The sequence below is a fragment of the Helicoverpa zea genome, chromosome 2 (genome assembly GCF_022581195.2).
Source record: "Helicoverpa zea isolate HzStark_Cry1AcR chromosome 2, ilHelZeax1.1, whole genome shotgun sequence".
Classification (NCBI taxonomy): Eukaryota; Metazoa; Arthropoda; class Insecta; order Lepidoptera; family Noctuidae; genus Helicoverpa; species Helicoverpa zea.
Window position 1 is genome coordinate 2,277,049 of NC_061453.1, and position 26,049 is coordinate 2,303,097.

At 36.4% G+C, this 26,049-nt stretch overlaps 2 protein-coding genes across 2 annotated transcripts in view; both read left to right on the forward strand.

Annotated features, from left to right (window-relative positions):
• LOC124641374 overlaps nucleotides 1-26,049 on the forward strand; it is a 202,785-nt gene that overhangs the window by 41,560 nt on the left and 135,176 nt on the right. The window lies entirely within an intron of this gene.
• On the forward strand, nucleotides 23,241-24,700 carry LOC124641382. Its single transcript, XM_047179455.1, has 6 exons — nucleotides 23,241-23,296; nucleotides 23,520-23,705; nucleotides 23,852-23,914; nucleotides 24,001-24,069; nucleotides 24,263-24,388; nucleotides 24,511-24,700. The coding sequence occupies exons 2-6, from the start codon at nucleotides 23,610-23,612 to the stop codon at nucleotides 24,679-24,681; spliced, it is 525 nt and encodes a 174-aa protein (XP_047035411.1). The 5' UTR covers nucleotides 23,241-23,296; nucleotides 23,520-23,609; the 3' UTR covers nucleotides 24,682-24,700.

Consider the following 26,049-nt stretch of genomic DNA (forward strand, 5'->3'; position numbering starts at 1 on the left):
CTATCGAAATTTGATAAATCTTAACAGCTATATATATAGCTAATAGAATAACATAAAGGCTATTTTTATCCGGGTGCGGGAAAGAGAGTGGTTCCCTTGGAAGAAGAGCGAATGCCTTGGAGAAAACTAATAGGTAATGTTATAATTATAAAAATGATGATGAGGTTAGGTTTAAAAGAATATGAATAAAGTCGACGATGATGATAATCAGGATTGGCCAGTATACTTATTACGTTAGATTAATTAATTTATTGACTGTCTGCATATAAATTAACTCCTTAAACAAATAACCCGCTTTTAAATATATACATAATAAATTATACTTTTAAACACTACTTTTAAAACATAAATAAGCCCTGAGGCCAGGATACCGTTAAGAGCGTGTTACAAAAAAGGCTAAAGTACTATCACTTATTTCCAGACTGAAAACCAGTTCAAACTAGTTCGTAGCCCAGTTAAGTCCAGTTTTTTGTCACGTAATTTTAATTTGAGGTTATTTTTAAACGATTGTAGTGCAGTTTGACAGTTGAAATTACGTGTTATTCTGTTGTGTAAGAATTAATTCAATTACCTAATGAACTAAAATTAAAGAAAGCAATTCTGTTTATCTGTCTGTCAGGCTTTAAAAACGACCGAAGTTATTCAGATAATATTCGTCACAAATAAATACGTTTGAAAAGGAAATCGTTTAATTGTGAAACAATAAAAGATTCTCTTCCTTTTTTTTGAAGTCACTTTAAATATCTATGGTATCAATTTCAAAATGTATTCATCATACACTTGAAATAAATTCTATCTCGATACTCAAAGGTCTTGATCGCAATACCCAAAAACTGTTTGCTTAAAACTTGATCTAAAAATAGATTTAAACTGATTGCACAGCACTTCTAAACCGATGGACAGCAATATCCAACATTTTCAATAATAAATATTGGTTTAAGATATTCGATTTTGTCAGTACCCTCCTCAGAAGTGAGATATTTTGGGTTGTACCTAATTTTAGTTAGAGGTCCAATGCTTTTGATAATAGTTTATTTTGTTTCTAGCTGATTTCCCGCGGTTTCACGCGCGTCTCGTGGGACTCAGAAGTGAGATATTTTGGGTTGTACCTAATTTTAGTTAGAGGTCCCATGCTTTTGAAACAAGATTATTTTACCTATTACTAGCCGTTTTCTCGCGGTTTCACACATGTCCCGTGGGAATTACTGCCCGTACCGGAATAGAACATAGCCTAAGTTACTCGAGAGAAAGCTACACTACTTTCCAACAGTGAAAGAATTTCTCAAATCGGTCCAGTAGTTTCGAAGCTTTTAAACTAAAAACAAACAAACAAAATCCTATTTATTATATCAGTATAGATGAAACTAAAGCCCAAAATTGACAAACTTGTGACTTTAATTCACGTGTAACTTTACTCGAACATCATATAAGATTGATTTTATCGATACTCGATATCCATATACTGCCATAGACATTACGAAATAGGTACAGAGTACACCACTAGTCGATTGATATCGTTGCGAAACATTAGGTTATGGCCGTTATAAATATTAATGATAGTCAGTTTGGTACAGCTAATGTGCTCTAATATGTAGCCTGTTTATGTACCTACAGTCTAGTGTCTGCTGTATATATGTATTTATTTAGATATAGGTAACTATAGACTGGTTTGAGCTAGATTTTTGAAAGAACGCTCGATTAACTCGTTTCGGTAAGTTCGAGTGATGAGGTTCCAAATAATATAATTTTTTCTCATATTGAAACTTAAACTAAAGTCAATGACATCTGGAGGTGTCAACTTTTGGTAGGGTAAATTGAGAGATTGTTGCCCATTTTCACCAACAATCTCTTAATCTAAGTGCCACTTAGAATAAGGGCTCTCCCAATTTCGACATAAATAACTATGGATAAGGGATACCTAAACTTTGGTGAAAACGAAATTCTTATTAAGTGTTCCGTAAATGCTCTTAGGGGATCCCTTAATTTAGGTATTTGTTGGTGTGTATCTATTTATTTCTGAAAAGGAAGACATTCCATTATTTGACAAAAGACAAAGGACAAAAAGACTACACAATTCTCTGCTCTACAGGATTTGACAATCGTGATTCGGCTTCACTCTCGATATTACTGTTCAACTTCATGGAATCCTTAGAACCGAAATATTAATTAAACTTGCCATATTAAGTCCGAAGACTATCAAATTCCTTGTAAAACAATATTGTGGTCAGACTTCATACAACACATATATGTTACCTACTAACTACAATTTGTGCGAAAATAGAGGACCGAAGGACCAAATCTGAAACGATCTACACTTCGGTTAACTATTTCGATTTAAATCTAACTTGTGACTGTTTAACTGAATTTATCACTGTGATTTATGGGGGTTCTATGGTACCCGAAATTGTTGGTACTATTGATAACCTTTGGAATTGTTAGTATGTTACATTATTTAGATAATTGCAACCCATTGTTGCTGGACAAATGCCTCTTTGAAATCAAAACTTGCGTCTCGTGTGGTCGCGTCACGCCATAACAGACAAATATACGATGAAACATTCCACACCTAACCGATGATTCGTTAATGCGTCGATCTGAATACATTTACGATACGGACACGAATCCGCTCTTAAATACATATTTTTAAGTTGAATCTACTTTTAGGTCAACATGCTTCTTAAATTAGTTCAGAAGAGCGTAGAAGATCACTGCTACCAGAACTGGTCTTCTCTGTCCTTGCATTATGAAAATATAAGCAATGTTTTATGGATTGGATTAACTTTGTACCTCCATCACTCGTCGGAATGTGGATCATTTTAACGCCTCAAAAGTTCGTGAACAATGTCCGCAACTCCAGTAATTTTACAAACAATTTCGTTTTTGATCTTAATCATTCTGCCTTTGTTCCGAGCGATGACAATAATATTTAGTCCAAAAATGTTATCAGAGATTTATTTCCTGGTGACCATTAGAGGGAGATAAGGTGAGACAGCAAACAAGTCTAGATCGAATAGAAAGTTAGACAATACAATGGGCCGTTTAGTCCGTACTTTCTCCCAGCCTGAAACAATGAGTTTAGTGTAAATGCGAGTAGGTATGTACCTTGTTACGTATACATTGTTAGATAAAACGGATTTGTGTACATCCTAGCACTTTCGTTTTAGTACACGGTTTGTTAAAAGGAAATTATTGTATGAGGAAGTTTGGTGCGGTTCTCACAGATTTTAAACTGGCTTATCTTAAGAAGCAAACAATTTGTGCAGAACGTGTGGTAAGATTTAATAAATTATAGAAGTCTCTGAATGAAGAGTATTGGAAGTAATTCGTTAGCATAAATATTTCCATTTCGATTATCCGGGCAACTACATACTAGCGGAGAAAGTACAGGACATTCATTGAAAAATATATTCTCCTATTATCGTGCTCCTCAAAATCCTGCTATTTGAATGTATAACACAAAAGCAATGCCGCGCTCATATCAATAAAAATAAAAGTAAAATCCCTCTCCTTTCCTTAAAGAAAACAATTTCATTTAAACACTATTAGAAAGGAGTTCTTTAATAAAGTCGAAACACGTTTACAAAGATCCATTAGAACAGTTCTCCCACACGTGGTTCGAGAGATTAACGCAGCTTTATTCGAAGCTAGCTTTGTAAATACTCGTACAGACTGCTACTGTTACTAGCTTTGTCGGTTATCTGCATGGAGAACAAAATAACAAGCGGAGGTGTCATAACGGAAGATCGCCTAAGAAATTCACACGCCAAAATGCAGGTGAGTGGGGGACAAGGAACGTTACTGTCTTCGCCCTTTAGATCCAACCATTTTATCGTTGACAGATTTCTCAAAGAACCCGAACGCCTCGTTAGTTTACTCGTAACTGATCGTTTTGGTCAAGCCCACCGCACGTATTCGACCTACCTGCATTATGCATTATTAGAAGGCGTCTGACCTACCTGCATTATGGCATCACCGCTCTTTCCTTGCTCCGTGGTTATCTTTGTGTTTGTTGATCTGGTCCTTGTTTGCGCTTTGTGGGGATTGGTCCTTTGATCCACGGCGATACGCTGTGTTGCCAGACCTTGTCTGTTCAGTTACATTTTACGGAGTTAAACTGATGTAGCTTCATTATCTAGTCTTCTATATTCTATACTATCTAGATACTAAAATAATATAGTAGTTCTTATGGTTGGTATTCTAAAGACTCGGAACATTCAGACTTCGGACAAAATTCTTTCGTTATTAGGAAGCTAGACTATCCTGAGGAACATAGGCTATATTTTAATCGGGTACGAGAAGAACCTTGGGACGCGGGAGAACAGCTAGTGTTTAATATAATTTAAAACAGTGTATTCTGCGATAGGTGGAGCTGAAATGAGCAAAATATCGTGTGTCAACAATTAAGTTTCATAGCTGCCACAAATTGTGCAAATGCATGAAACTAAATTTCTGTTCTCGTTAGTGTGTTTACCAATATTGCAAACATGTTTTAATCGATTTATTGATATTTAAATTTTCATCATCTGCCTAGCCTTTTCCAAACTATATTGGGGTCGGTTTCTAGTGTAACCGGGTGCAGCTGAGTACCAGTGTTTTACAAGGAACGACTGCCTATCTGACTTCCTCAACCTAGTTGTACCGGGCTACCCAATACAATACCCCTGCGTAAGACTGGTTGTCAGACTTACTGACTTCTGACTACCCGTAGCAACTACAAAGACGTACAACGTACGACAAAGACGAATATCAGCGGATACTTGAAGTCTATACGGTCAATATCTTTCTCATTTTATCAATTTATGTAACGAGGCTTTTATTCCATGATTTCCAAAACACCCACAAAAATGTATCTAAGAAAGAACACAACTAATAGAAACGTTCAGCTTCAGATACCACAATAACTAACAATTCTGTCTTCGCGAAAACAAAGGGAAAATAATCCCAGTTATCTTCGAATCTGGCCTTCAGAACCGGGTCACATAACTAGGGCCAGGATAAAGTTTGACAGGCAGGATTTATTATCAAGTTTCATGATATATATTAGTCACAGTTTGGTATCTGTTAACCGTGTCAGTGGTACGAGTCTCATTGAGTATTCTGTGTATGTGTTAGTGAGTAAGCCGACTACAATACCAGGTTGTAGGTACTGTGTGTGAGAGAGTTTTGTTAAGCGGCTAATGTGACGGTAGAGATTGTGGACTACATATGTAAATACATGAGAATTTACCTAGTGTGTTATATGAAGTAGTATTGCAATTCAGGGAAGCATTTCCGTTGTAAATAGGCATATTATACCGGCGGATCGAGTAGTACGGATACTCAACAGCGTGTTACTATATTGGTCATTTTTACTTGCTCATTGTCAGAATTTAAGAGGGTGATATCGTACATATTGTGTCCGCCATTGTTGAAATGGCAAAAAAAAACAACTGTAAAAGAAATGTATGTGTATGTAAATAAACCTTCTTCTTCTTCTTCTTCTTAGCGTTTATCCCGTCTTGTGACGGGGTCCGCTTTCCGTATCTTCTTCTTCTACTTCGCTCTATCCTGGACATCTTCCTCTTCGAGTTCGCAGATCTTCATGTCTTTCTTTACGACACTCATCCACCGCAGTTTTGGCCTGCCTCTGCGCCTTTGACTGAGTATGTAAATAAATACATTAAATTCTTCTAGCACAGTCTTGGATTGAAAAGTCAGTCCGTCTTTATTTGTAATATATAGGTTAGAAATTGGTCTTATTAACCCATCTGCATTTTCGGAGTCATGAATTAAAGTCAACTAACACCTGAATTAATTTAAAACCGGATTCAAAGTATGACAGACCCCAACAATTTTAATGAACCCCACGCAATGGACCATAGGTACCGAGATATGGTACCAAAGGACCAATAAATCAAAATTTTGCCTTCTTGATGTATAGGCGTGGTTTTGACTTGATTAATTGCTATGTGTTTAGCACAAAAATTGCTAAGTCCAAAACTAAATGACGGGTTTGGACAAATATCAATTGATCAATGTTTTGCGAGACCGCTGTTGTTGGCACAAGTAATGTTTGTGAGAATTTTCGAGTCCAAAAGTATGAACAAAAATATTGTTTTTTCTATATTTTTTAGTACAATAACATCAAAACTCAGTCGCTGAAGAGAGGCAGCACAATATAATATCTAAATTATCCGTCACTATTTATAACTCAAGTTGGTTCTTCTTATTATACTCTCGGAATCACACACGGCTGATATTGTCGTGGTACAGAATGAACATTAAACTGCAAAAAATAGGAAGCAATATACTAAATTTTAACACCAACTATAAATTGTCTAAAACTATTAAACTACGGAGCATTCCCACGGATTTAAAACCATTTGTCTAACATGTTTCCGTTGAATTCTATTCATAATAAAGAAGACAAATATTACGAAACGCGGTCCCACGCAGGTAACGTATAATTACAAAACTTTGCTGTTAATATACCTACCTAGACTTGTATAGCTGGCGGCTGTGTTTGGGAATATCAGTAGGTATACAAGAATAACATATCTCCCTCTTTTGAAGATATTCCCAGTCTTGCTAAGGGGTATCGGGTTGCCTGGGTAACTGGATTAAGCAGGTCAGATAGGCAATCGCTCCATGTAAATCACTGGTACTCAATAAGAGTGGAAGTCTACCCCATCATAGTTGAGAAAAGGCTAGGCAGATGATGATCGTGCGAACATAGATTACAAGCCCTTATACATATACATACCTACCTATACCTGCAGCGCCATCAAAACATTCTTATTCCTAAGGTGCTGCGGGTCTGCCGGGGCTGCGGGTTGTTCGAAAGAGATACCGCGGCCCTGGCACATGAAAGGCCTACGACGGAACACGACGGTTTTTTAGTCAGTAAGAGTCTGACACTCCCTCGCCACTGCTAACCCACAGCGGGAGGGGTCATTTGATGATGTTTGACGTCGTTAAAAAAAAAAGGTGCTGGTTTGAGGTCTTAATAAGACAACCAAAATAACAAACCTTAGCAAAACGAAGAAACAGATACAGTAATAACTTTGTTGCTAATCTAATTAGATCATCGTCGGCTTTTCTTCCAAAACTAGTGATTGATGAGCATATTTGAATGATGGATCTGAATTCATCAATCTGACAAGATAATCATTATTGACGATATCTTATGGCTCACAATAGTTTCTTTTTAAAAATAGATTAGATATTTGGCTGGTCGGTCTTCTTATTCAGGATCGAAGGGCTGATGATCTCTGACCTGTAGAAAATTATCTTTACCACCTCTAATTTCATTATTACCGTAAAAATTAACCCCTGAACGAGTCTAGACCGTCATTTCAGTAGTCTAAATAATCTTGAATTTGGATCCTATGAGTTTTCCTAAAACTTTTCAAGTAACCTTAATTTCTTCTAAGGCAGTTAGAGTTGCTACTTCCTCCATATTAGAATTAATTAATGGAGATATTATTGAACTCATTGATTGATTTTAATTGATATCACTTGACATTTCCAAAGGGCTTGATTGGAATTTAATGATCCATGATATTTAATGAAACTCTTTGTGGTAGTGTGTGGGAGATATTGTGAAATCCTCCTTGATGACTTTATATTTGTTTAGGATCAACTGGAGTGTAGGTGTCTGTCAGACCGTTTTGTTGTACTTTTGCTTTATTAAAATTGATAAATTAATCGGTGACGATGGTGTAATTATAATATTGCGACATTTTGTTCATTGGTTTCGTGTAGCTACATCATTATCATCATCTTGCCTTTATTCAATACGTCAGCGCAGCATGTCTTCTTCTTCCATACTTTTCTATATGACGTCATCAAAGTAACAAATATACATATTTACCTGTACATGGTTTATGCCAAAGTAGGGATGAAGTCACGTTTATCCCGGAAAAATGCTGGTATTTTGTAAAACGCCTCGAGAGTGAGGTAACAGGTAAAAGCTTAGAAAAATTAAAAGTCAATAGGTTTGTATGAAATTCTGGCTGCAAAAGAAATCAATGTTTAGTGAGTATAGATCTGGGGGCACGGCAGTGCCCCAGCCAAGTCTCGAGCAAAACGGGCACGGCGGCCGTACCATCTTTTCTCGAAGCGATTCGCGGCTGTTTCGCCCCCCCTATATCTTCGACGTGGACAAAGCTAGGAGTTAAGGTTTTCGGTGAATAATAGTAGGCATTAGAACAAGCTTAAGTTCGAAATTACATGCCAATTGAATTAATAGTTTCGGAGTTACGGTCGATCAAAGTTACACCATTTTGTCACTCACTGACTCACTGATTCACTGACAGATCATCAAAAATCTAAGGTACTTCTAGCAGACTTAGAAACTTCAAATTTTGCACCAAGATAGGTCATTAGCCACATATAAAGGAAAAATTATAAAAACATTAAAAAATAATATGCCATAGAAAACAATTTTATATTTGCGGTTTGGCAAGAACATTATGTATGGATTTTGACAGCATTGTTAACTTTGTTCGTTGTTTAAGTACCTATTCAATGAGGGTCTTCTCAATTTTTTCTGCCACAGGGTGGCGCCCCGTATGCGTCTGGTCCAAACAGCTGTCAAATAGTATGGAATTGTAGGGTCCGAACTTATTGTTTATTTAAATTCTGTTATATTGGAAGTGTTATTGATTTTATTATGGACTACGGTCAGAATAAGGTTTCCGAACTAAAAATTGAGCTAAGAGAGAGGGTGCAAAAGTCACTGGTACTAAGGAAAAGCTTGTTGAAAAATTTGTTAACACAATATGATTTAGTTTTTTTATTTACTCAACCGCAATAGTAAAACAATAATGCAGTGCTTTAATTATAAAATAAAAAAAAAACACTAAAATCGTTCACTATTCATAGTAAAGATAAGCACTTTGACAGTTACCTGGACCTGACGACTCGGTGCTGCCACCTCGTGGACGCCATTTTAGAAAACCCTCATTGGATGAATACATACATAGAATAGAAAAGAATAATATAAATGTAATACATAGACTATCATTAATACAAATTAATACATAAAGTTCATAATTCATTAAATTATTAAAGCTAAAACTCCATTGTATTGCGATAAATATTGTATGCGCGCTCGATAGATGGCGTTGTACCTGTCTGAATCGCGCTATGGTTTCTTTACAAAGCGCAGTCTAAGTAGTACTTCAAAATAATTCGATAATTTTCGTTTGATAGCGCCATCTGTCTATGAAAAACCATTTCGAAACTAAAAAATATTGTAGTGATAATTGATATTCGGAAAACTTTACGTGTTATTTAGTTTAGTTTAGTTATAGTTTGTAAGTTAGTAGATAATGTTATCTGTTAGTTAGTTTAGTTCTATTTAGTTTGTTAGTTATTTATTATACATATATATATGCATATATATATATAAGTTTAAGCCCTATTAATATATTGTTATAGTAGTAATTGTAAATATAGTGTAATGGAACGTGAAATATTGTACATAAATGGCGACCTTTGTCCACACAGAGTCATCTCTATTTCTGGAGATGGGTCGTGTTTATTTCATTCGTTGTCATACTGCATGTATGGGAGTTTTCAGTCGTCAAACGATATTAGGCGTGCTGTCGTCCATTATGTAGTGGAGAATTGGGATGATATGCAAGTCTATACCTACGACGAACGTGGAGACGTTTATATCAATGCAGATATGTATTCAGCTGCAATGCTGAAAACAATCACCTATGGATCCGTATCCGAACTTAAAGCGGCCGCTGCATTGTACCCCTTTATTTTCCAAGTTTACCAAAATGGTCGTTTGCAGGGATCATTCGGTGATGATCCTAGGAAACCAGTGAAACGTTTACGATTTACTGGGAATTTTTTAGGAGGTCATTACGAAGTACTCGTTCCCGATAATTACTCCATAGTATCAGATCTTCAGGTAGATGAAAATACTTCTGATTCTCCTAGCTCGACCCAAGCTAGTGAAAAAAATTATAGTGAAAAAGAAAATCGACTCCGAAGTATATATCGCCCAGACTTGTCTACCTTAGAAGTAACGAAGCCTCAGAGAAGAAACAAAAGAGATAGAGAATGGGTTCTAAGCAAAGCAGTAGCTGAAGTCCAAGAAATTATGAGTCACCTAAAAAAAAGAAAGAAATACACTTACAAAAAATAAATGAGATCCCACCAAAAACATTAAATGTAAAAAAATGCCAAGTCTCTCGATGCAGTCTTTCCATCGTAAAAAGTTTTGAGATCTCATAAAAGCCAAGTCCTATTCAAAATATTTTGTAGTTATAAATCAACATTTAGTAATTGTATCAATAGTTTTCTTTATATTATAATTATAGTGACTTGGCAATGAGCACAAGAAGAAACAAATAAAACGGCATATTTGGAGGAGTTGAAAGTTACACACACCGCATACGTAAACATTAATATCACAAAATTAATTTTCTTTTGGTTTATCCGTGTCGTCCCAACCGAATTTCGGCAACGGCAGTCAGTTTTAGTGTACTCTCGATTCATTTACTTTCATAAAGCCCGTAAGGTATTCTTAATTATTGTATTGGAGCATGTAGTCGGTAGCGACCATCATGATTCACACATAACAAATAATTTGATCACTGGTCTCGTCAGTAACATTTGCACATAATTCCAGGCAGCAAGCAGCTTTTAATTTGTGCTCATTTCCAAGTCACTATAATTATAATATAAAGAAAACACAACGAAGAATTATAATATAAAGTAACAAATATACATATTTACCTGTACATGGTTTATGCCAAAGTAGGGATGAAGTCACGTTTATCCCGGAAAAATGCTGGTATTTTGTAAAACGCCTCGAGAGTGAGGTAACAGGTAAAAGCTTAGAAAAATTAAAAGTCAATAGGTTTGTATGAAATTCTGGCTGCAAAAGAAATCAATGTTTAGTGAGTATAGATCAGTGTTTACAAATAAACAACAAAAAGAAGGATTTAAAGAATTCTTTGTAGGAGATTTGTCAAGCGCTATTAATTGATGACCCGACGCGACGGCCGGCTCGGGTCGTGAATCGGGAAGTGAGAATTGCGAAATAAAACACGAGGAGACAAATGCCATTGTTTGGATCCAAATAAAATTAATCGTCTTTAGATGTACTTTATATACTTTAAAAAAAATCTTAATTGTTACAATTAGTGTTTTTTTTTTACGTTAACATGAGAGACTGCAGAAGTTTATGCAGTCTGAATAATTCTCTTCGCAACACACGAAAGAAAGACCGGTTCCTGTTTTAATTGATTCAAATCTCACACGAAAAGAAAGCACTAAAAAGAAGAAAACAATGGAAACATTTTTAAGAAATAGCCGACTGAACCTCGGGGAAGGACTAATCCATAATAAAATATTTCACAGGGTTTCTTTCCATATATTTCAAATAGGAGCATTTAAATGTTTAGTTAGGAGTTTTTCCGGGTAAAACCAAATTTTCTCACTTCAGAAGGAATAATGTTTCGTGCGTGTTCGTGAACAGTATTTCGCCAACTTTCCTCCCATGGTCCTTTGAGACAAGATTTACAAGCAAGAACATCGGTTTGTGACCGTGACGGAAAAGGGCTGTATTTTCTTGCTTACGGAGACAAAGGAAGCCTTTTGTGGCCGGAAATGAAAGATCGGATTTTTTTCTTTAGTTTACAACAGGTGGTTGTGGATAAAAAGCCTAGATATGAATCCTATTAAGGACCATTATACTAATTTTACTAGCCTTAGTTTCAGTGATTTTTTAGCGTTTCATGTTCATCGAAGTTCAAGAAGAAGTCTGTTTTTACCGTCACACTGACTGTAAAACCTATAGTTTGTCTGAACATCATCCGGGCTGATAGCAACCCGTTATCCAAAAACACTTCCTACAATTTCTATGTATAATATTTTCACAGTAAACAGGCATAAAAATCAATAAATCAGTTACGTAGGATTTTGATACCCCAAAGTGCGCAACAGAAGTGCATGTAAAGCCGTTGTTAGCTTGATCTCTCTGCCGCTGTATCGGATTACCCCTGCGTACTGTGAGGGAATAGTGAATGCACTAGGTCTCAGTTGCATACGGTGTGTTGGTTTAGTAGAAATGTTCTTTGTGGCGCATTACTGAGGATTATAGGGATCCTAAATTATTATATTAATGAGATGTGTTTGTTACAAGTTCACGGTGAAGCTAACTTGATTTAATGTCTTTCAGAATTCGTTAAATAGTGGTAGTAACATCATTAATTTAACCATAGAAAGTCCACTGCTCAACCTATGCCTCTTCCATTGATTGATTGCATAGGCCTGCGTCCAGTACCTTGGTCAACAGTAAACTCAACTTCTAAACAAACAAAACATACCACACAATTAGAATTACAAGAAAACAAACAAAATATAGACTTAAAACACAACAAAACATATACATACAATTCGCCGCAATTTCGTCTCCCCGGGTTCGCTGAGTCGCATTGCTGAATAATATGTGATGTCATTGTATAAAACTAGAGTTTTCTCGCATTTCCTGATAAATTCAATTTATTATACCCTACTTCGAGGTCTGGGTTGAATTGAGTAAACATAACAGCATAGTTTTTATTTGCCATGAATATTATAGAATAGTCGTTATGTTTTTGTAAGCAAACAATGTCATAGGCAGGCAGGTTTTTCTTTCAGTTTAAATTTGTATAACTCACCACTATTTCAAACTTTCCCAGATCATTACAAATCTACACTATATATAATATCTAATGTTCAAATAAAAAACCATATAACACATAACTGTTGTTAATTTATTACCAAAGAATATTTTGCACACACCATTCCCATATTTTCACATTACGAAACACCACCTTGAAACATCAAAATAAACCCCTAAACACACCATTTGTCTTTAAAAGGGTCGCTTTCAACCGTGATTGATTTTCCTCTGATTCGCATACACCCTCCTTCATATAGACACAGGTATACACCAGCCTTTATGCCAATGCAGTCTGTGAATACCAGGTATTGTCCCAAGCGGCCTTCAGTTAGCTATTCTCTTTGGCTATTAAATGTTACTGCTATTGTGGGATTTCTTTGTAGTTCACTAACGTGTTGTTGATTAGGTTTCGTTTTGTTTTGGGTACTGTTTAAACTGTTCGGATAGAATAGAAATGTACCTTCTGTGTTTCGGAGGGCACGTTAAACTGTAAGTAACTGTAGGCTGTCATTGAACGTCTTTGGCAGTCGTTACGGGTAGTCAGAAGCCAGAAGTCAGATAACCAGTCTTACCGATGGGTATCGGGTTGCCTAGGAAAGTAGGTTGAAGGAGTCAGATAAGCAGTAGCTTCTTGTTTATCACCAGTATTCAGCTGCATCTGGTTAGATTGGTAGCCGCTCACTATACATAGAAGAATAAGAAACGTAAATATAAAGAATAAGAAATGTACTAATTAATAAATAATTTTTCATTTGTTTCAGGTACATACATACAGCTGAGATTACTAGTGGAATACACGACAATGATCTGCTACTAGTTGTAAGTAGTAGGTACCTACAGTAAGGTGATCCTTTGAATCGCTTTGAGATAATTTAGATAAGAGCTACATTATGCGACTTAATTAGATTAGCTTATTAAACTTATTGCAGACGTGAGATATTGTTGACCCTGTGTGTAACTATAATACAAAAGACATAATTGCATATTATATTATAATTTTATAATTACAAAATGTTTCTCTGTATATAAAAAACGTAATTATTTTTATTAAGAATCAATTCAGTCTTCAAGCAAAACTATCACTAAACTAGTTTTACAGTTGACCAATAATTCAAGCTCCATTTCCAACCTTATGTAGGACTGTAAACATGAAAACTAGAACATAACTCAATTTTATGTCCTCACAAACTGAATTTTTGGCACAAATCCATCCAGTATGTATTTTGTCGACTGAAATAACTGTAATGGTCCCTATTTTCCTGTGATCTTCGTACTTAAAAGGAAAAACCGGAGTAGGTATTTTAAAATACATACAACAGTAACAAAATCAAAAGACTGAGTTTAAAATGTTTATGGAATAGACGCCCCGAAACTCAACATTTGAAATTTCAAATTAAGAGTCCGTGTAAACTAATAGAAACCTTTGAAATTCCCTGACACGTATCAAGGAGTAGGACTCAAAATAATAAAACAATAAATAAATTAATAGTAAAATAAGTTTCTCTCATACCAAACGGAATACTAAATAAAGAGCAATATTTTATGTCCGGAAATGTATGAAAGTGTGTTGGAACTGAAATATCGATTCTCTTTCTTCTTGAACCGTAATGGTCTGTTCAGAGGGGAAAAATATTTTGGCAGTTAGTGTAAGTAGTTTTTATTAATTCTTTTTTGGCAATCAATTTTGTATAAATGAAAGGCATATTTTATTTTGAAACACCATCGAAAATGGTGTGATGCGCAACAAATTTGTGCATCCGGATAGAATCGTAAGCTTTCTGTGTTGGGTTTTATACAATACCTTATTAATGAACATTCTAAGCTATATTTTCAATGTACGCTATATGTACAAACTTAAACTACTTATCTTTATACATTGTTGGGTTATATCTAGTTAACTTTTCTCAGTGATAATTCAATAGCTTGTGGGACAGTTATGAATGCCTGAAAAAAATCAATACAATTGCATTAACTTCAAACCTAACAATATCAAAATCAAAAGATAAATCACGTACATAACAATACAATTTTTTAAGTAATATATTATAAAAAAATGCGCTACTCCATCGTGCCGTCTGAACGCGATACAACTATTGTCTCAAGGCTCCACGGAATTCAATCTGCAGCAGAACTGTGTTTGTCGATGCAAATGCAAAGCAAATTCAATAATAAGGAAACTGAGAAATTATCCAAGGAAACAGAATGCTTCTTTGTATACTTGAAATATAATTTCTTTCAACTGCCGATGAAGTTTGCATTTTAATGGCCAACGATATTTCTGTTTGTGTGTAAGTTTTAATAAAGTGAAATATCTATAGATATACATATATCACAGTTTGGTGCCATTCTATAGCAGATCATTTTTTATTATCTAAGGCTGGCTATAAACACAGATTACTATAATAGTTACTACTACCTCGGACACAGGATAAGTTAAGCATGGCGATCCAACGAGGTAATGCTGCCAGCCTCTTGTGCACGCTCCCAGTCGACAACGATGGGGACGAATTTTATGACGCGTTTTAGTTACTATGGTTTTTTTTTTGTTTTACTAGGATACTTTTTTATATGTATTGTAAATATATAAACATCTATGTAAATAAATAATACTTAACATAAATTCAACATAAAGTCAAACGCGTGCCTATATTCAAGGAAAAAATGTGTTTTACTTAAAACATAGTCCGATGATCCAATGCCAAGAACTCTCATAAACATTATAGAACCGCTCGCCAATCCTCTGACTAGCCTCAACAAATAAGGCTTAACTTCTCAAATATATTATGTATTGATCCTCAGCTGTTACGTAGTCACCGCTATTATAGAGCTTCCGGATTCCGAGAGCCTTCTTAGAATATAAATGATGAAACACAGTGACGGGAATAAAAATTGAGTATTTAATCTTCCGACTTATATATACAAGATGAAAGTAGCTGCCGCGGTTTCGCTTGTATCCTAAGAGATCTTTACGTCATCTAATAAGAAGTATATGGTTGGCTTAAGGTTAGGCGGATGGAAGTTGCCTTCTTTACCATCCCGTCATCATCATCATCATCATCAGCCTATCGCAGTCCACTGCTGGACATAGGCCTCTCCAAGTGCACGCCACTGAGATCTATTTTCGGCTTCTCGCATCCAGCTCCTGCCAGCCGTCTTGCGCAAGTCATCACTCCACCGTGCCTGAGGAGGAACCATCTTTACCATCCCGACTTTATTCCAATTGCATTCCTGGTAGGTGTAGCATATCTTGTTCTTCTATACTCTTCTGTATAACGTTATGTCACAAGTAACATTCTTTCTTGCCATCTTCTTCTTCATCTTTCACTAAATTCATCTATAGTTCCTTAGATTTTTCCCCTTCATCTATCTATGTTCACTGCTGTATATGCTCAATGTAACTCTGTTCAGCCTTTTTACCGTCAACAGAGATTGCGTTCTGACATCTTAGTTATTGTTTTAATAGAATAAATAAAGTACTTCTTTACCTTCCTTTGCATGCTTCACGCGTATTGGCGATAAAACTCTTACTTTCAAATTACGATGTATCTAACGGTAAACACGTAACTACCTATATAAAAGTGCACTAAAAAGAGAAGTAGACATTTAATCTAGAATTCTAGATCTTATTAGCATGCACTTGGTGTTATTTTACGTCATTTTAGGGTCACTGATTAACGCTCAATCCTTTTCCGTGTGAGAGGAGGCCTGTCCCCAGCAGTGGGACGATAAAAAATTCTGTAACTAGGGTTACTGAAAGATGCAACCGTAGTAAGTGCTTATACTACCTACGTATATCTACGCTTAGGTTTTTACGGCGAAACATACCTACTTATTATATATACTTATTTGCTCGTCTGTCCACCTGTCTGTATGTCGGCATGTCACCATGTTTTTCATAAACATGGAACTATGACAAAAATACTGAAAACCAAAAGAATAATAAATACCTATATAAGGGACTTCAATCCAACAAGCGCGATTTCTTGGTTAGTTTTCTACGGAACTTCGAGCGCGACTCCGATTCGCACTTGGCCGTTTTTTAAATTGGTATGTAGATATTGTTATAAAAAGTTAAGTGTAAAAAACGATATAATCTGGTCTAATGGTGTGTCAATGTGATAGATAATGTCAAATGCATTATGTAAATGTTTGTATAATCGTCGAGTGGCTTTTAGAAGATACCTATATTAAGACTAATTACCTAGTTTATTATTTAATTTAATTTAAGAGAACTGAAAATTATATTACCAATTATAAATACACGTAAGAAACCAATTTGCGACATTGTTGACTGCCTAAAATTGATAAATTTTTGGCTTTGGTGATCACCCAGGGAAACGGTATAAACTCAGATAATAAGAATTCTAGAGAATGTGTGTCGTACTATACTACTAGCCGATTGATTTTATTATCGTTAAAAATTCCCCTCTATTTTAACGGATATATCATAAAATATACTATAAACTGCAATTACGCGCTCCATTCACCCCTTATAGCAATAATCGACGCACCGTAAACCACCGAGTGACACGCTAATCGATCGTTTGACACGCATACCGGAATCGATACAGCCCATGGAGAACAAAGTGATTAACGGAGATGTCATAACGCAAAATCTCCTAAGAAAAGTAGCGCGCAAAATGTTGCGGGTGTTCGGAGGACGAGTAACGCGTTTCTATAGCTGACCTCGCCGTTCTTACACGCATTCTATAGAACCCACTCATTATTTTCAAAATAAAAACATATCATTACTAGCTCCGCCCTTTCACACCTTCTGTAGAACCCGCCAGTTTTTTTTTTTTCAAAACAATATCAACAATCGATCAATACCGCTTCACAGTTCAATTTTGATTTGACAAGGATCCCGAATTCCTCATTTCTAGTAACTGATCAGACTTACCGTAAGTTACCCTGACCTACAAGAAGGCGCACCGCAGGCCTTATGGCATCTCCGCTATATTTCCTTCCTCCGTGATACAGTCTGTGTCGAAGCCACGATGCATCGATGCATCGGCGCCGGTTCGATTCACCCAGCTCGATGTCGATGTTGAACTATGGGAAATGAAGCGGCTGTTATGTCTTATCAATGTGGGCAAACCGGCAGGATATGACAAATCAATTTATAAGCTAAAAGCTCGATTTTGTTATTTAATTTACGTTGCAATGGTAGGTCTTGTCCGGGCCGATTTAATCCTTAAAGTTGGTTGTGGACACATCCATCAGACATTTCAAAAAATTACATTCATATTAAATTCAGGTAGGATGAGGAAGTATATGCATAAGGGAGAGTAGGAATAAATAGGAAGTATACATATGGAAGCATAAGTATAAGGAAATAAATATGACACACTAGTTATAAGCAAAACGAAAACTCAAGCACAAAAAAGTGGCCATTTTTTTTAATAAACCGAACCAATTTCAGGCCTACAATATTGATACTCGTAGTTGACTCACAAACCGCAGTTTGCTGACTACTTCAACTGAACCCAATAGTTGCCGAGTGGTCAACCGGCGACCCATTTCCTAATTGCGTGAAAACTCGCAAGTTAACTCTTAACTCCCGTGATTCCAGTTAACTGGCTGCGGTTTAATTAACGTATGTCAGTTAAGTGGTTGTTTTAACGTTTTATGTGTCTACTACATGATTTTTTTACACGTTCCGTATTTTTTTTTAGTTGTAGAGCTTATTTTGAAGGAACTCAACCGAGCATTTTAATCATTTTAGTTGGATAGACAGTCACTACGTGTAAAACACTTGCACTCAATTGAATCCGAATAGACTGGAAGTCGACGCCAACATAGATAACAGACTCTACAGATGATGATGATGAAAATGTTGTGTCCTCAAAAGTATGTCAGAACACCGACCCAAAATGAAAATGGGATAAGGCCAGGACGATGTTGATTAAATTCTTCTTGAAGTCCAATTCCTTATTGCTAATTAATGGAATCCACATCCATTTGATATCCATGTGACATTTTAGCTTTGTCTCACAAGGCAGACAGATAGCTTTTGTATGTAAATAAGAATATAATTTATGTAACGCTAGTTGTTATTTTTCTTTGCTGTAACAAAATAATGTCATGGCGGGCTGCCAAGTCTGCCAAAAATATTTAATGTCGTCACAAACTAACGGGCATATCTAGCACATCATGTTATAAAAAATATTCTTATTATCGCCAAATCTTATACAAATATTCCTTGAATGCAGGCTGAAATACGGTGTAGCCCATATACGTCTGACTAGGCAGTTTTTTCATAACTTCAAATATCTCTGTTAACAGAACATGCCATAGAAGCTAAAATATAGGTTCTTAAAGTTTGCCAAGTTATACCTCTACGGTATACAAAAATAGTCATTTCGAAGAATAACATTTATAGAAATACCTAGAAACTGATTCTTTAAAATAATTTTAATAAAAGCACCACCTACGTCGAGTGGCCCCCCTTACTTATTGGACTTCAAAAAACTTCCAAACAAATGAAATTTCGTAACTAAAATACTTACAATTTCAAACGCATAATAATAAATAAACGCGCAATAAATATACGATTTCGAAACCCAACCCGGAACCGATTACGGCATTGTTACGGCACAAGCGTGTCCTTTTGTGACCCTAATACGATGTTCTGACTTATTAGGACGGCATTGTCTTAGCCGATTTAGGGTTGAAAGAATTACATTGTATCTGCATAGGTTCTGCGTCACTTTTAACTATTCTAATATAATATAATAAATAGGAAATATTTTTTTGTTTGTTTGTTTATAGGTTCTGAAATTATTTGAAAAATTCTTTCACTGTTGGTAAGCCACACTCTTCCCGAGTAACATAGGCTATATTTTATCACGGTACGGGCAAAAGTGTTCACGGGACGCGGGTGAAACCGCGGGTAAATGGCTAGTTTATTATACATACTTATGCATTGCCCCATCTGCATCGTTATTTTTATGGACAATTCAATAGATTTATTACTTGAGCATAAACTTTATAGTAAAGGAACACACTGTACACTTATTGCAATCTGTTTTTACATAACAAACTCACAAACATACTAACACACACAAACGTATTACTCACAAACTCTCTCACACATCACACTAAAACAAAGGTTTACCACAACTTGAAACTTCACCCTTTTGACACAGTCCACTTGCACTCCTACAACAATACATTTATTTTATAAACGTACCTGTATAGCCGGATACTGCCCCCTAAGATACAGGTTTAGGGGACAGGGTCGACCTAATTGTATTTTAGCCTAGCTTAAATTATTATTAAGAACTTTATTTGTAAGCATGTGCAATGTACCTAAATTCTTGTGGTAATAAATACATTATTATTGTGCATTTATTTGTCTTTCAACATATTATTTATATTTTTAAATATAAGATTACAAAAAAAAAAAAAAAAAATAACATTTAAAAATATAAAAAATAGATGGCCACCTATATCGGGCACAGGGTCCAAGGTACCGGTGGTTAGGGTCCCAGAGACAGAAACCTCCTCACAATACGCGCCGTATCAAGGAGTACTGCCTTCTGAATCAATCCCTTGATCCAGCCGCCCAACGAGAGCCTCCTGAGGTGTTGGTCGAGGCTCTTGGCTATTTGACCATTGGCCGTAATGACAATCGGCACAATAACAGCCGTGTCGACATCCCACATGGCGACAACCTCGTGCGCTAAGTCAAGATATTTTATTTGTTTCTCTTTCTCAGCTTTCACTAGGTTCTCGTCATGCGGGACGGTGACATCGACTATCATCGCGCGGCGCGCTAATCGATCTATCACCACCATATCAGGCTTATTGGCTGCAATAGTCCTGTCAGTGATGATAGATCGATCCCAGTACAACGTGATATGGTCATTTTCGAGAACTGGGTCGGGCGCATACCTGTAGTACGGTACCTCAAGATCTACAAGTTTGTATTGCAGAGCAAGCTGCTGGTGGATGATCTTGGCCACTTGGTTATACCTGTGCAAATATTCACCGTTAGCCAAACGAGAACAACCAGATATAATATGTCTGATAGACTCACCCGGATGGTGACATGCCCGACATATGTCAACCGTCTCGTCTTTCATAATATATCTCCGGTAGTTATTCGTCAGGATAACTTCGTCCATAATTGCACATACAAACCCTTCGGTTTCTCCAAATAGGTCACCGAAGCGTAGCCAAGCTACGGACGCATTGAAGTCTACATCGGGGCCATGAAGAGCCCCGAAGAAGCGTCCGTGTAGCTGTTTGCTCTGCCATACCCCCTTGCGATCATGGGTAGTTAGCACCACAGGTCTGCGCCAGTTCTCATTTGCCAACGATAGCGGGGTGAGTCCTTTGTCCACTGCTACCATATCACGATGCATACCCACGTCGCTTTTGAGAAGATATTCTCTGAGAATGCACACCTCACGGTTGTGGAGCGTCTTTGCATTTAAAAAGCCTCGGCCTCCACATTTCCGTGGGATAGGTACAGTCTCATCACTGACGATCGTGGGTGATGCATTCGTTCTGCGGTCAGCAGTGTGCGGACTCTCCTATCCAGGGCATCCAATTCAGTTTGGGTCCATTTGAGTATACCGAAGGAGTACATCAGGACTGGCATGACCCAACCATTATAGGCGCGAACCTTGTTATTATTATTAACTCTTTTAATTTATCTGTGGTCTGCATAAAAAGGCGGGAAATGGCTTGTCAAATACAGCTAGGGCAAGATGGTGGACGCCAGCCTGTAAGTGCAAATTATTCATCGGATTAAAGAGTGATTGGACTCTTTCATATCCATTCAATTTACTGATGAAATAGCAAATGCTTACTTGAAAATTTGATTTTATCCCGTTGGCTTAAATTAAAAACACGCACTTGACTCGATGGTAGGCAATTTTATATTTTTTAAGAATATCTTGATTTAAACCAAAGTTAGGTTAGTAAGGGTGGGAAGCGGCCTAAACTAATAACAAAATGAAAATAAGCTAGTGTATGTCTGGATTCCAAATCCGGTACTAGAAGGTGTAATTCCTGGACACGTGACAAAGACATGTAATTCCGGGACAAACCCGGATTTCCTGGCCATCTGGTAACCCTTGTTAGAGGGTACTATATTTGAAACAAAAGCTAGTTAATTTCGAAAAATCCTGCAGCTCTTAACGCAATAATTCAAAACAGCCACACTGAGTGCTTTTTCGAGTTTAATCAACCCCTCTAAAGAGAGTTAATCCTTTACAATAAATTATAATTATTACAAGGTAAGCCGCCTGCCGTAAGAAGGTTTTAATTGGCTTTTAAATTCAGCCTTGTTAGTCAAAATAGCTCGTTAAGGATGGTTTAATATTAATTCCTGTACTGGGATTCTATAAAACTCGATCAACAACTCGCATTTCACTTCGATTCGTAATGTCATTTCATACTTTAGGGGAGGTAGGGGAGGGATGGGCACTTTTTCACAATTTATTGCATAAAAAATCAGATTTTACAGATCATTATCAACTTTTATTGCCATTTCTTATATTCGGCTAGATATAATGAAAGAGCTTTCCTAAAAATTACAATCAGTTTCAACATTACGAGATATTTAAACGGTTTTATTTAGCTCACCCCGTTTGTTTTATTATTTATTCTTGGATCAAATTTAGTAATTCAAATTTCACCCTCTTCCTGTCAACCGATTGGTCTGAAATTTTGTATACACCTTTAATTAAATCCAATATGGCCGCCGGCACAAAATGGCACAGCCCCCTCAATATGGGTATCAAATGAAAGGGCTACACAAGTAGAATACTGTCAGCAACCCCAGCGGGGCGCAACAGGGCCAAGGCCTGCCTGCACGTCGATTCTATAAAATTCGAACAACAACTCGCATTTCACTTCGCTATTCACTCTCACTTCGCATTCGATTCAGAACGACCTTGATTTTGCATTCTGTAAACATCACCTAATCACTTGCGAAGTGAAGTGAGCTCGACATCGACCAATGCTGTGCTAGTGACTTCCCCACTCGACAAAATGTCAACCGAGATTAATCAGTTTTTAATTTTATCAGTTTTGACACAGAATTTTAGCTAAATATGATGTTTTAGTTATAATTTGTTATTGTAAGGAATTTGAGGCAGCTTTTAAGTATAAAATAAACAGAAATCTCTAAATTCGTGCTGTGAATATAATCTATGCTTACCCTACGAAAAAAAATACTGACAGCGCCAATACCATTATTAATCTGTGGACAATATTTTCTTCTCTTCTGTCATAGAGGAAAGTAATATATCGGGTATCTTCTGTCTTCATATTGTGTTTAAGCTTGTTTGTTTTCGCCGGTTTTCGCCGTAATTGTGATAAAATCATGAAGTAATTTTATATTTCTTGTTATAAAGTTAAAAATAATATTAATTAAAGAAGTGTTTATTTTATTAATCCAACAATAATTTCAGTCCAAATGACAGGTCGTCTCACCCTTCGTCGGCTCAGGTTGAAACTCTGGTTGAGTTTATGGAGCAAAACCCTGGCCTGGCGAAGGGTTTCGTGAGAACGCAAAATGCCAGAGAGCGAAGTCGAAGCCAGTGGGAGGAATTAGCCGTGCGCTTAAACAGTATAGGTGGCACCATCAAAACCCACAAACAGTGGACCAAGGTTAGCAGTATTTTTTTTTGCAGCAGTATGTTAGAACCACTTCACATTCCTTAAAGCAAACCACTTATGCGATAGCCGATAGTCTTGGTTTCAAGTGTGTTCCTTGAATTCATAAATATTTTATTTTGATTTTATGTAATCTTTTTCAATTTTTGACCAAGAATATTGTGGAAATGGAGACAACTAATTTTCTTTTTAATTTTAAATAAATGTTTGATTGTAGTATTGGACTGACAAAAAAAGCGCCATTAAAAAAAAAGTTGCAGCACGCTCTGCTGCTAGGCGTAGGACTGGTGGTGGGGTGGAGGACGAAATGATGCTAACTGAGGTTGAGGAAAGGATTGTTGCTTTGTGTGGTGGTGAAAGCTTTTCCACAGGAGATGCACATTTAGGCATTCAGCCGTTTCCGGTAAGAAATTCAGAAATGCAATTGGTAAGTAATACTAGAAACACTCTGCAAGGTTTGCTGTCGTTTTTACAGCACCCATTTTTTTGTGGATTAGACCCTTTTTAGTGTTAAGTGAATTTTATATTAAATTTACCTTCCTGTTTCAGGAAAATGATACGCCGTCTCCATCACCCGAAGCACAACCTATATACAATACTAATGATGACAACGTAAGATATTTTTTAATTCATAATTTTATGGAATTCATTATTTTACACTCTTATCTAGCATTTTTTTTTATGTTAACTTATTATAGATTAATGTACCACAACAACAGCAGAGTCAGGCACGGCCTACTGAGGAATCAGCAGCTATTGTATTTTATGTAAGCTATTTTGTACTAAATATGTCTGTATATGATGTGTCTAGATTATATTCTATTAGTATCTATAAATATTGAAATTCATTTTATTATTACCAATATAATTGAAATAGTAATTCATCCTTGTAATAACCCTAATAATATTATAATCTTAATTTTATCCCACAAGGAAGATACCATTTTATCCAATTTACAGGATTCCGCCCTGATTGAGGACAGTCCAGCACCTCGAAATTACAGACCACCAGCTAGTGCAATTTCGAGAAAACTGTTTGCTTCCTCATCCAGCTCCATTGTTGGAACTAGCCAAAGCATTTTACGGGTATGTATCTATCTCTGAAATTCTAAGTGCTTTAATATTATTTACTGTGTCACTTGGAATTGTCGATATTTAATTTCAATATTAGGAAGTGGGCCTTTTTAAGATTGTTTCTGTTGTTTCAGAATAACCAGTTAGACAACACTCCTCCTCCAAATCCTCATGTTTATCATCCCAGCCTGTCCCCTCCAACTGTAACACTTTCCCATACGCCCACACCTTCACCTTCACGCCGTGGTTCCACCCCAGTAGCCTCCCCAGTCATTCCAAGAACTGCGGCTTCATCATGTAGGTAAAAAATACATTTAAACAGCATTCTCTACATTTTTGCAACTACATCTGGATGGTAGTCGAGTACTCTGTGTACTAATAAGCACCTAAATCGTCCTTTTAGGAGGCCTATTGTTCTCTCAACTGAGTTGCGAGCAGTTGAATGACGCTTATTGTAATAAGCTTCAGGGGAATTCTCTTCAGCGCCACTAATTGGCGTCATGAGGTAGGCACGCTGAGCATATCCTGAATCACCTGAAAAAAAAATAACTATGTAGTTTTTATACTTAGTAATTAGGCTTATATTCTGAAGCAGGGTCAGGAAAGGATCTACTTACCGAGCAAAACTACTTCTTCACCAGCATTTGTTAATGCCTCTAAATGGTCTTTGATAGCACTATAATTAAAAATGAAGCTATCGTGAGTAGCTCCTCCATATGTGGGATCCACGTGTAAAATATTTAAATCTGCATCTGTTATCTGAAAAAGAAATAAATTACAATGACTCTATTATACCTAATTATAATTGATTACAACATTGAAATCCATTTTACCAATTGCACATTTCTTGCATGGTAGCCTTTGCGGCAGTAAAACCGTTCTTCGTTCTCTGCTGGTCTATTCATTGCCACCAGAGTGCCATCAATACAGCCTATGGTGGCTGGAAACCCAAACCTTTTGTAGAACCTGTAATTTACAATAATCACTAACATGATCAACTGTAAAAATAAAAGGGTCAGTTTAATTATAATAATATTAAAATTATATTATATCTAGGTACTAACCTTTCTTTTAAAATTTGCCTTTCTTGCTGATTTTGAGGAAACCTTATATATTTTTTTACTACGGCCGGATTGTTCAGAGCTTCCACTACTTCATTTATGCAACGAGATGCAGACGGTTGCGATAAATAAGTTCTGATGCCCTCTTTAATAACCTTCTGGTAACTGCCACTAGCCAAGAATGATAAAGTACATAGTATCTGTGAAACAATAAATCAATAAAAAATGTAATACCTACTTTATCTGGATTTAGTGAAAACAAAATTGAGACCAATTTGGTTATTTTCATGCTTAAGAGAATACCAATATTATAACTGAAGTACAGAGGCTTTTGAAAACATATCAGCTGGCGGGGAAACCACATAAAGGGAATACTCCTTATTAAGAACTAAGTGTTTTTCTTATTATTGTGTGCTTGATTACAATTTTTCAACTATAAACTGTGTCAATACTTACTTTTACACGAGTTGTAAGTCCTTTGCCTCGACGTTTTGTGGGCTTTATCAGGGGCAGTAAATCAGACTCCAGTTGGTCAATTAGCTCCTTTGACAATCTATATATGCTCACATAGTCATCATCGCGAGTTAATAAAGGTAAACTACGAATTCTAGC

Bases quoted from the DNA above. Each gene is read 5' to 3' on its own strand.
- LOC124641382 (XM_047179455.1), top strand. From the start codon at position 23,610: ATGATGCTAACTGAGGTTGAGGAAAGGATTGTTGCTTTGTGTGGTGGT. The intron at 23,706-23,851 runs GTAAGAAATTCA...TTCCTGTTTCAG, and splicing joins TAGGCATTCAGCCGTTTCCG to GAAAATGATACGCCGTCTCC. The intron at 23,915-24,000 runs GTAAGATATTTT...AACTTATTATAG, and splicing joins ACAATACTAATGATGACAAC to ATTAATGTACCACAACAACA.